The following is a 12,040-nucleotide window of genomic DNA, read 5'->3' as shown; positions in this document are numbered from 1 at the left end:
AATCTACAGTAGTCAAGGTAGGGTATCACTGATGTAAGCATAGTGTTTTTCGGAACACTATGGAATCCAGAAACAGACTCAAACATACATAGTCAAATAATTTCATACAATGATATCATTTAGATGTGGAAAGGAATATTCTTTTAAGAAGTGGTACTGGAATATTTAGATATCTATGAAGAGAGGAAAAACACCTCAGACAAATGAAAAATAACTTGACATGAAACATAGACCTAAATGTACAGCATAAAATTATAAAACTTCAGAAGAAAATTAGGGAGAAAATGTTTATGATGTTGGGTAAAGCAGGGATTTCTTAGATATAATACCAAAGAAGAAGAGGAAAATAAATGACAAATTGGACCTCATAGAAATTAAAAAAGAAAATGAAAAGGCAGGTCACAGACTGGGAGAAAATATTGACAAATGTGTATTTGATAAAAAAAAAAAAAACTTGTTTCCAACATGTACAGAAATGATTACAACTCAATAAAACTAACAATTCAGTTTGCAAATAGGCAAAAGATTTGCACTGGCCTGTCATGAAAAAAGACTTATATAAAGGGGTCATACGTTTCACAAATATATGAAAAGATACTCAACATCACTAATCAGCAAATAAATGCGATGCCCTTGTTTTTCGTGTGAAAATCTTGTTCTCAACCTTAGCTTTGTAGTCCTTGGCCTGGTAATTACAAATCCTGAGCTTCTTTGACTTAATTTCTTAGACGAATAACCATTTTTTCCCTGACTTCTGATAGTTGGGAAGGGAAGTGGTAATATGACTCCATAAACTGCCTATTTAAAAATGTGTTCTAAATGTTCTGTGAAGACTTCCTGAAGCCTCTGCTGTTTTATGGTTTTCCTCAGCCCCCTGTAGCGTTCTCTCCTGGAGCCTTGTGGCTTGCTTCCTTCTCTGCCTGGTCTCAGTTGCTGTCCTGCGATCCTTCTTTACCATCTTGGTCTATTGCCTCATGTCTGGAGCTTGGCCCTAGAAGCTTCTGGAGAAAGGGTACATGGAAGATAAGTTTTGAGATCTCATATATATGAACGTTCTGCTGTGTTCTTGGTTGGTTGGTTGGTTGTGTGATAGGAATAGTATTCTAGGGTGGAATATTTATGTTTTCTTCATGAGTTTGAGGGCATTGTTCCATTTTCTCCTAGCTTCCATTGTTGGTGATTAAAGCACTATTTTAATTTCCGATCTGTGTTTGGATAACCTGTTCCCCGCCCCCCCCCCCCCCCCCCACCTTGGAATCATTTAGATCTTGGTTTTCATTGTTCTAAAGTTACAGTGATTTGCCTTGGTTTAGGTTTATTTTCATCCACTGTGTCCAGTATGAGTTCTTACTACCTAAAAATTTGCCTCCTTCAGTTTTGGGAAATTTCCTTAAATTATTTTATTGATAATTCCTTTTCCTTTATTTCTCTGTTCTTGCATTTTAGAATTCTTATTTGGGCTTTGGGCTTCCTAGTCTGGTTCTCTAACTTTCTTATATTTTCTCACTTTATATTTGTTCTGCTTTCTTCAAAATTTCCTAAAGTTTGTCTCTTAACCCTCCTATTCAGTGGTTCGTCTTTATCATATTGTTTCTCAGGAGCTGTAAAACAGTCTCTAGGTGTTTCCTTTTGGCTGTAGTGCCTGCTGTGGTATTTCATTTGTTGCAGCATCTACAACTAGCTCTCAGAGGGAATTTGATGAAGTTTTCTTTTTCTGGAACATGTCTCATTATTATTCTTTCTTACCTGATTCTTTGTACTTAGTTAAAGAATAATTCTTATGCACCAAAGCTTTATGAGCATGGAAAGGAAGTTTATTGTCTGTAAATTTCACAAGAGAGTTATCTGGGCTGAACTGAGGGTGGCATAAGCAAAAAGATTTCACCTGTCATGTCAAAATTAATTCATTGGCAGATGGAAAATCTTCAGAAGCAATAGTATTTTCAGATAACTGATGATTATGTTCACATTCGGTGTTTACAATATACATTTATGGACTACCTGGCCTGGAGGTAACAGATCAGAAAATCATTTTAATTTTTATGCTGTAAAACTTTAGCATACTTTTTCTCAAGGAATTTTAGAAACAAAATAATATAAATGCTTATCTGAAGCAGCTAGTCATTTTTATTGTAAAAATATCTATCAGATATTGTTTTTTTCTGCAGGAAGTTGAAAGCTTTGTTTCATATTCTTCTAACTTCTGTTGTTGCAGTTGGAACACTTTTGGGTTAACTTACCTTTAACTAGTAATTTGAAAAACAGTAAAAAAAACCCATAAAAGATAATATCATTGATATCTGTATATTAACAAAGGAAAATATTCAGTACTCTGTGAGCCTGTGCACTTCCACACTAGTGAATATTATTGAGATACATAGTGTTCTGTGCTACTCTTTTCTCTGGGCTGTTCTGGGAAGAGAGATTTCAAAGACTGTAGCTACCTAGATTACCTAGATTAGACCTAGAAAAATAACTCTGCATCTTGTATTATAAGTTAATAATTTTGCTCAGTGATAAATAGACGACAGTTCTGTTTGTTATTTTATACATAAGTATGTTCAAGCTGGTTTTAGAAAAGGCAGAGGAACCAGAGATCAAATTGCCAACATCTGCTGGATCATCAAGAATGCACGAGAGTTCCAGAAAAACATCTCTTTCTGCTTTATTGACTATGCCAAAGCCTTTGACTGTGTGGATCACAACAAACTGTGGAAAATTTTGAAAGAGATGGGAATACCAGAACACCTGACCTGCCTCTTGACAAATCTGTATGAAAGTCAGGAAGCAACAAAACTGGACATGGAACAACAGACGCATTCCAAATGGGAAAAGGAGTACGTCAAGGCTGTATATTGTCACCCTGCTTATTTAACTTCTATGCAGAGTACATCATGAGAAACGCTGGGCTGGAAGAAGCACAAGCTGGAATCAAGATTGCTGGGAGAAATATCAATAACCTCAAATATGCAGATGACACCACCCTTATGGCAGAAAGTGAAGAGGAACTAAAAAGCCTCTTGATGAAAGTGAAAGAGGAGAGTGAAAAAGTTGGCTTAAAGTTCAACATTCAGAAAACTAAGATTATGGCATCTGGTCCCATCACTTCATGGGAAATAGTTGGGGAAACAGTGGAAACATTTAGAGACTATCTTTTCTGGGCTCCAAGATTACTGCAGATGGTGACTGCAGCCATGAAATTAAAAGACACTCCTTGGAAGCAAAGCTATGACCAACCTAGACAGCATATTAAAAAGCAGAGACATTCCTTTGCCAACAAAGGTCCATCTAGACAAGGCTATGGTTTTTCCAGTAGTCATGTATAGATGTGAGAGTTGGATTATAAAGAAAGCTGAGGGCTGAAGAATTGATGCTTTTGAAGTGTGGTGTTGGAGAAGACTCTTGAGAGTCCCTTGGACTGCAAGGAGATCCAACCTGTCCATTCTAAAGGAGATCAGTCCTGTGTGTTCATTGGAAGGACTGATGTTGAAGCTGAAACTCCAGTACTTTAGCCACCTCATGCAAAGAGTTGACACACTGGAAAAGACTCTGATGCTGGGAGGGATTAGGGGCAGGAGGAGAAGGGGACAACAGATGATGAGATGGTTGGATGGCATCACCAACTCAATGGACATGGGTTTGGTTATACTCCGGGAGTTGGTGATGGACAGGGAGGCTTGGTGTCCTGCGGTTCATGGAGTTGCAAAGAGTCGGACATGAGCGAGCAACTAAACTGAACTGAACTAATGGCATAGAAAGACAAATACTGAATTGTGCAACTTCTTTTTTTCTTCCTTGATTTTAATTTTTTTGACACCAAAAGGCCTTTTGTATTGAGATGTAGCCAGTTAACAGTGTTGTAGTTTGAGGTGAACAGCAAGAGCACTCAGCCATACATGTACATGTGTCTATTCTCCCATCCATGCTGGCGTTGAGCAGTGTTCCATGTGCTTGCACTAGGTCCTTTTGGTTTTCCATTTTAAATATAGCAGTGTATCATGATCTTTCCAGAGTCCCTGTCTGTCCCTCTCTGCCTCATTCATAAGTTCACCAAACTGTGCGACTTTTAAAGCCTGCTACTCCAGGTTTGTGACATAAGGAAAGAACACACATATTAAATGCTGTACGTATTCAGAATAGTTGTAACTTACAGTTGGAAAAGTAGGTTAATAAAACGTGAAGCACATGAGTAGGGCCTTTAGGGAATATTTTGATACTGTGGAGTTTGAGAAAAGAACTTTCCCCTTTGAGGACTGGTAGCAGAGATACACAGGTAGAAACACTTGTGGAATGTAGAATATTTTAATTGAGTTCCTGTGTCAGGTGCCTGAGGGATATGGTAATAGGACGCAAGGCATTAGTTTTGTTGTTGTTGCCAGCTTAAACAGCAAATTTGTTTCTTTCAATTCAGGTAGAGAGAGAGAGAGGGAGGGGACTCTGGTCTCCTTTTTGATTTAATTGAGATATAATTGACTCACACCCCTTTATTAGTTTCAAGTGTACAAGATAATGATTCTGTTTATGTATGTAATGTGATATATTTGTCACAATAGGTGTAGAAAGGACACCAAACATTAGTCTTAAAACTCCTTGGATGATTATAATATGGTTGAGAATTTCTGTTATTAGAACTTTTGGAAGATTTCTTGACAAATTTCCTCCTTGGTTTTTTGATAGTATAAATAAATACAAACATTCATAATGTTCAAGCATGTTTATATATGTGGGACTCTTGATTTTTGAATATATGAGTAAAAACATCATGTGTTATTAATATATCATTGTGTTCTTTTAATCTTAACTAATTTTTGTTCATATATTTGCATATTGTATAATAATTTCAATTAGTTTTTGTCTAAAATATAGAAACAAAGTTTTAGAATACTATAGCTTGTCTCTAAGAATTATTACTATTCTACTATTAGAATTAGACAAGACTTCTATTTTTAGTTTTCTTGTTTATGAAATGAGCATAATAGTATTTCTCTGGGGTTGTTGCAAGTGTTAAATGTATATTATTATGATCATTTTCTAAATTACGCATTTCTGACAGTTTGATTTTTATATAGTAAACATTTATTGCTTTGCTATTCAGAAAAATTAAAGCATATTTCCTAATAGAAATATAGAGTAAATTATAAATTATATAAATTACTATAAAGTATAGCATCAGTTTCCTAGGCATGTTAGAAACTCTCATGTCAATTAATATTAGAAAAGCATTTAATAGTGCTGTTAAAATAACATTTTTGGTATTATGCTTTTAAATGTTGAGTGCATTAAAATCATTTGGAATACTGCTTAAATATTCCTGTAGGATGCTAGTGAGCAAAAGACAGAACTTGAAAGACTGAAGCACAAAATAGCAGAAGAAGTCATTAAAATTGAAGAAAGGAAGAACAAAATTGATGATGAATTGAAAGAAGTACAGGTAAGATAAAAATAGGAAACACTGTAAGAGCCATTTATAGTTTTGATTTTCAACTTTACATTGGAGTTTAAACATTATTTTCATAAGTTATTTCCTAATAGTATTACCCGTGTGGCTTTCACGTAATACTGTTTATAAAAGAGAAATAGGAAGGAAAGTCTGCTAGGAGAAGTAACGAAATTAGCTAATGGTTGTTAAAAATAATCTTTGTTTTCCACGAATCATATTGTTTACACTGTAAGAAGAAGAAATATTTTGCAGATAAATTAAGACAAACTCTTAGGCCTTTTTTTTTTTTTTTTCCCCTTGAGGCTTGATTAAATAAGCAAGCATGTATTAGAAAAGAAAGGACCTCTTGAAAATGGCAGATTGTCTCAAAACAGATGAGATTTTCCAAATTAGACTGTGGAAGTTATGGTGCCAGAAACTCTAGCTTTCCCCACTTGAACATTTTGTACTTTGTGTGTTTTAGAGCATTTTTATATTGGAAGAGAAAGGGTATTAATAACTAGTTGTTTTAAATAAAATGACAATATTAGATAATTTTTAAAGAGTTAGCATATTTCCATGTATATTTTTTGAATGTTTAAATACCCTTTTTGTTTTCTAGCCTCTAGTCAATGAAGCTAAACTAGCAGTTGGAAACATTAAGCCAGAATCTCTTTCAGAAATCCGTTCCCTGCGTATGCCTCCTGATGTAATCAGAGACATTCTTGAAGGCGTTTTGAGATTAATGGGTATCTTTGACACATCTTGGGTGAGCATGAAAAGGTAAGTTTTTGAATTTGTGAAAAATGTTATTTCATGAGTAAATTATACATTGTTTCATATTTTTATAATTTCTTATATTGTTTCTCAAACTGAACTTCATCTAAGTACAGGGTTACACACTTTCCCCTAATATTTCAGGATGGTCTATGTAGTCATATTTCAAGAACTATATTTTTCTTCCTCTATAAGTGATTGTAAAAAGTGTCAAAGGAGAAGACGAATGCCTTAAAGTGTTTAAGAACATCTTAATAAACATCAATATTGATTTAGTCTTTACATGGTGCAGAGTAATGTATTTACTGTGGTGTGCTGATGAAGAAAATATAGTCACTGTTCTCAAAGAGTTTTTCACTCTTGGCAGAGGCAGAGAGATACAGAGAGCAAGTGAGAGCTCCATGAAAATATAAAAGGGATGTAAACTAGAGGAGAAAAGGCTGACTGTTAACTCAGTATATAATGTGGAACATTCAGTTTCACAGTATAGCAATGGCATTATAGTTTGTGCTGGTATTCATTCTGATAGCAGAGTTCTTTTTCAATCTGAAATGGGGAAGGAGATTTAAAATTGAGAGAGCACTTAAAATATCTTCTTATAAAGGAGTCAGAATATTTTCTTGCATATCTTATAATGTATTAGTTACTCAGGAGTTCACATAAAGGGATGTGGATGGAGTTCAGTATTATAATTCCTTCATTGTATTGCTTCAGTGTATTCACAGAACCTTAGTAAAGCTGTTGTGCATCTTTCTGGAACTCCTTGTCTATAAAAAACGATGAAGAAATGTTACTTTAGAAACTTAAGTACTTTAAAAGTACTCTATTGGTTAACTAATAGATTGAAAGTATTGTATATACCACTCTATTAAATTGATATTTTTGTTAAAAATAGCAAACTATATTTAGCCTCATTTGAATTAATATGCTTTATTTCTAGCTTCCTTGCAAAGAGAGGTGTGCGAGAAGACATAGCAACCTTTGATGCACGAAATATTCCAAAGGAAATAAGAGAGAGTGTTGAAGAACTTCTACTTAAAAATAAAGGATCTTTTGATCCAAAGGTAATTTTACAGATACCTTGAATTCCCTTTCCATACTCTTGTTATATTCTTCTTGTCAAAATGTGATGGTTTACATTATTTGTTTTTTAGTTTATTTAAAAAAGTAAGTTTTTTATAATAAGTTGTAACTGTTATAGCTGGGAGGTATTTACCAGAAGAATTGGGTAAACTAGAATCTAGAGGGTTGGAGACAGGTTTATTATCTTAGGTGGTGTTTGAGTCTTACGATCTGCTCTCATTGGTAAGTTCCTAAACAGTTATAACTTCCAATTTGCCTGTATGCTTTTATTTCTTCTTGTATATTAGTCATATAATTACACATCTCTCTGTTGGAATGCATATATCTAATTCGGCAAACAGTTTCAATTTCATGATTCTTATCTTTCTTAGATCTTTTATTTAAAATGTCATGTACTTCTTTGACGCCAATAGCAATTGTTTCAACAGTGCTTTTATCTAATAAAGATCTATTCTTTGTATTGAAGAGAGAGAAATGATGCTTGAAGATTGTTGTGGATGGCACATGTATTCATTACAAATGTGTCTAATAATTATTTATATCAATAGAATGATAGATTTCTATTAAAGATTGTATGTGGTTCAAAAAGATTTGTTCTTAAGGAAAATAGTTTATATATTTTTTACTTAAAACAGCAATTCACTTTATTTTTATTTTTGCTGTAAACCAAAAACTTCATTATTTGGGTTAAATTATTAAACAAATCCTTAAAATACACTGGAATTAACCTTACCTTTATTTCAAATGAAGTTAGGATGTGGGATAATTTCCGATGTGTTTTTTCAGAATGCTAAGCGTGCCAGTACTGCAGCTGCTCCCTTAGCTGCCTGGGTTAAAGCCAATGTCCAGTACTCCCATGTCTTGGAACGAATTCAGCCTTTGGAAACTGAACAGGCAGGATTAGAATCGTAAGTTAAATATAAAATATAAACAACCCTAACCTTCATTTTCATCAATTGATGACATATTATTAGGATTTATTTATTGTCTGTATCTAAAAAGACAGCTGATAACACTGAGTCATTTAAATACAAATTACAAATGTAGATCAAGATAATGGAGTGGAGACTGTAGAGCTCACCTCGCCTAAACCACAGACACATCAAAAACACATCTCCACGTGGAACGATTATCATGGAAAACTAATTAGAAACTGGCAGAAAGGCTAGATAACAAAACTTGCAAGAAAGATCTGTACATAATTGGGTTGTTGCTTTTCAGTAGCCCAGTCATGTCCAATGCTTTGTGACCGCATGGCCTGCAGCACCCCAGGCCTCCCTGTCGCTCATCTTCTCCTGAAGTCTGCCCAAGTTCGTGTCTGTTGGATCAGCGACACCATCCAATCATCTCATCCTCTGGCGCCCTCTTCTTCTGCCCTCAACCTTTCCCAGCGTCAGGGACTTTTCCAGTGAGTCGTCTGTTCACATCAGATGACCAAAATATTGGAGCTTCAGCTTCAGCATCGGTCCTTCCAACGAGTATTCAGGGTTGATCTCCCTTAAGATTGACTGGTTTGATCTCCTTGCTGTCCAAGGGACTTTCAGGAGTCTTCTCCAGCACCAAAGTTCAAAGGTATCAATTCTTTGGTGCTCTGCCTTTATGGTCCAGCTCTCACAGCTGTACATGACCACTGGGAAGACCATAGCCTTGACTATGCAGACCTTTGTTGCAGAGTGATGTTTCTGCTTTTCAAAACTCTGTCTAGGTTTCTCATCACAGGAGCTGTGACGTCGTCTGATTTCATGGCTGCAGTCACCATCTGCAGTGGTTTTAGAGCCCAAGAAGAGGAAATCTGTCACCATTTCCACCTTCTCCCTTTCTATTGCCATGCAGTAGAAACATGTAGAAACATGCCATGCCTGTCCTACATGCACAGGACCAGATGCACGTAGGATCATGTAGGATCATGCGTCTGGTCCTGTTACTGCACTGGGGTGCAGCACTATTTACAGGTGAGGAGTATATTATTAAAAGACAAACAATTATGCATAAAATAGGCAAGCAAATGGTTTTATTATATAGCACAAGACATTTTATTCAATATCATATAAACTAAAATGGAATAACTGGATCACTGTGCTATACACCTGAAAGTAACACAATATTTTAGCTGTTTATCATTAGAGAAATCACTGTGCTGTACACTTGAAAGTAATACAGTATTGTTACTGTTTATCATTAGAGAAAAAAGAAAAAAAATGAATAAGTGAAGTGTTAAATAGACCAAAAATATGAAGAAAAAGCAATTAAAAGATGGATAGCAGAATGCACTCATTCTTTTCCTACTATTAAGTTGTTGAATAGATAAAGTGGGAGAAGTTCCTTTAGAAAGAGCAAAATTTTGTAAAGGAATACTGTTAAGGCACAAAAAATAAATTCCAGAAATTTCAGTTCAGTTCAGTCACTCAATAGTGTCTGACTATTTGCAACCCCATGGACTACAGCACACCAGGCTGCCTGTCCATTACCAACTCCCGGAGCTTACTCAAACTCATGTCCATTGAGGAGGTGATGCCATCCAACCATCTCATCCTCTGTTGTCCCCTTCTCCTCCCACCTTCAATCTTTCCCAGTATCAGGGTCTTTTCAAATGAGTCAGTTCTTTGCATCAGGTGGCCAAAGTATTGGAGTTTCAGCTTCAGCATCAGTCTTTCCAGTGAATATTCAGGACTGATTTTCTTTAGAATGGACTGGTTGGATCTCCTTGCAGTCCAAGGGACTCTCAAGAGTCTTCTCCAACACCACAGTTCAAAAGCATCAATTCTTCAGCCCTCAGCTTTCTTTATGGTCCAACTCTCACATCCATACATGACTGCTAGAAAAACCATAATTTGACTAGACGGACTTTTGTTGGCAAAGGAATGTCTCTGCTTTTTAATATGCTGTCTAGGTTTGTCATAGCTTTACCTCCAAGGAGCAAGCAAGGTGATTCATGGCTGCAGTCACCATCTGCAGTGATCTGGGAGCCCAAGAAGATAAAATCTCTCACTTTTTCTATTGTTTCCCCATTTATTTGCCATGAAGTGATGGGACCAGATGCCATGATCTTAGTTTTCTGAATGTTGAGCTTTAAGCCAGCTTTTTTACTTTCCTCTTTCACTTTCATCAAGAGGCTTTTTAGTTCCTCTTCACTTTCTGCCATAAGGGTGGTATCATCTGCATTTCTGAGGTTATTGATACTTCTCCCGGCAATCTTGATTCCAGCTTGTGCTTCTTCCAGCCCAGCGTTTCTCATGATGTACTCTGCATAGAAGTTAAATAAGCAGGGTGACAGTATACAGCCTTGATGTACTCATTTCCCAATTTGGAACTAGTCTGTTGTTCCATGTTCAATTTTAACTGTTGCTTCTTGACCTACATAGATTTTCTCAGGAGCCTGGTAAGATGATCTGGTATTCCCATCTCTTTAAGCATTTTCCACAGTTTGTTGTGATCCATGTAGTCAAAGGCTTTGGTGTACTCAATAAAGCAGAAGTAGTATGTTTTTCTGGAACTCTCTTGCTTTTTGAGTGATCCAACATATGTTGGCAATTTGATCTGTTTCCTGTAACTTTCTAAATCCAGCTTGAACATCTGGAAGTTCATAGTTCACATACTGTTGAAGCCTGGCTTGGAGAATTTTGAGTATCACTTTGCTAGTGTGTGAGATGAGTGCAATTGTGCAGTAGTCTGAACATTCTTTGGCATTGCCTTTCTTTGGGATTAGAATGAAAACTGACCTTTTCCAGTCCTGTGGCCACTGCTGAGTTTTCCAAATTTGCTGGCATATTGAGTGCAGCACTTTCACAGCATCATCTTTCAGGATTTGAAATAGCTCAGCTGGAATTCCATCACCTCAGTTAGCTTTGTTCGTAGTGATGCTTCCTAAGACCCCCTTGACTTCACATTCCAGGATGTCTGGCTCTAGGTGAATGACCACACCATCGTGGTTATCTGGGTCATGAAGATCTTTTTTGCATAATTCTGCTATGTATTCTTGCTACCTCTTCTTAATATATTCTGCTTCTGTTAGGTCCATACCATTTCTGTCATTTATTTGCATGAAATAAAGAGCCCTTCTTTGCATGAAATGTTCCTTTGGTATCTCTAATATTCTTAAAGAGCTGTCTAGAACTTTAGTGCTAATATTTGTTTTTCTCTAAGTTTTTGAAAATTTTTAGCATATATTTTCTAAAATATTATCTGGCAGGTGTGGGAAAAATTTAATGACTTTAGGGTCTTAAATTTCAATTTGCTACTGAGTTAGTGTTATATTTTATCTCATTTGTTCTGAATTCGAACTAAGAAGTATGTCATGTTTTTCATTGTTCTATTTTTGGAATTATCTTTTCTTTCTTACTTTAGACAAGAAGATATTAGCTGCTTAAGTCTCTTATTTTTCTCAATATAATGCATGAAATTTTCATGTTAAATCATACTATTTATATTATTGTGATCATTTTTATAGCTTAAATATTATTTTATATTTCCTTTCTTGTATACCATTTTTGATTCTTAATAATTGCCTTTTTCTTCAGTTGTTTTTTTTTTTCTGTTTTTGTGTCACATACTTATCCACAGTCTATCAGAAGCTAAAACATATTTGGAATCTGTGTTGTTTTTAACATTCTCTTCAGTTCAGTTGCTCAGTTGTGTCCGACACTTTGTGACCCCATGAATCGCAGCACACCAGGCCTCCCTATCCATCACCAACTCCTGGAGTTCACCCAAACTCATGTGGATTGAGTCGGTGATACCATCCAGCCATTTTTATCCAGAAAT

General features: G+C 35.7%; 1 protein-coding gene across 1 annotated transcript in view; it reads left to right on the top strand.

The window, feature by feature from the left end:
• Positions 1 to 12,040, top strand: part of DYNC2H1 (dynein cytoplasmic 2 heavy chain 1) — a 388,661-nt gene that overhangs the window by 147,717 nt on the left and 228,904 nt on the right. The window contains exons 56-59 of the mRNA XM_068988126.1: positions 5,318 to 5,431; positions 6,042 to 6,202; positions 7,137 to 7,260; positions 8,066 to 8,187. Of these exons, the coding sequence (XP_068844227.1) occupies positions 5,318 to 5,431; positions 6,042 to 6,202; positions 7,137 to 7,260; positions 8,066 to 8,187 (521 nt within the window). The remainder of the gene's footprint in view (positions 1 to 5,317; positions 5,432 to 6,041; positions 6,203 to 7,136; positions 7,261 to 8,065; positions 8,188 to 12,040) is intronic.

Source organism: Capricornis sumatraensis, chromosome 16 (assembly GCF_032405125.1).
Source record: "Capricornis sumatraensis isolate serow.1 chromosome 16, serow.2, whole genome shotgun sequence".
In the NCBI taxonomy this organism is placed as follows: domain Eukaryota; kingdom Metazoa; phylum Chordata; class Mammalia; order Artiodactyla; family Bovidae; genus Capricornis; species Capricornis sumatraensis.
This window is presented reverse-complemented; position numbering and strand designations above follow the sequence as displayed.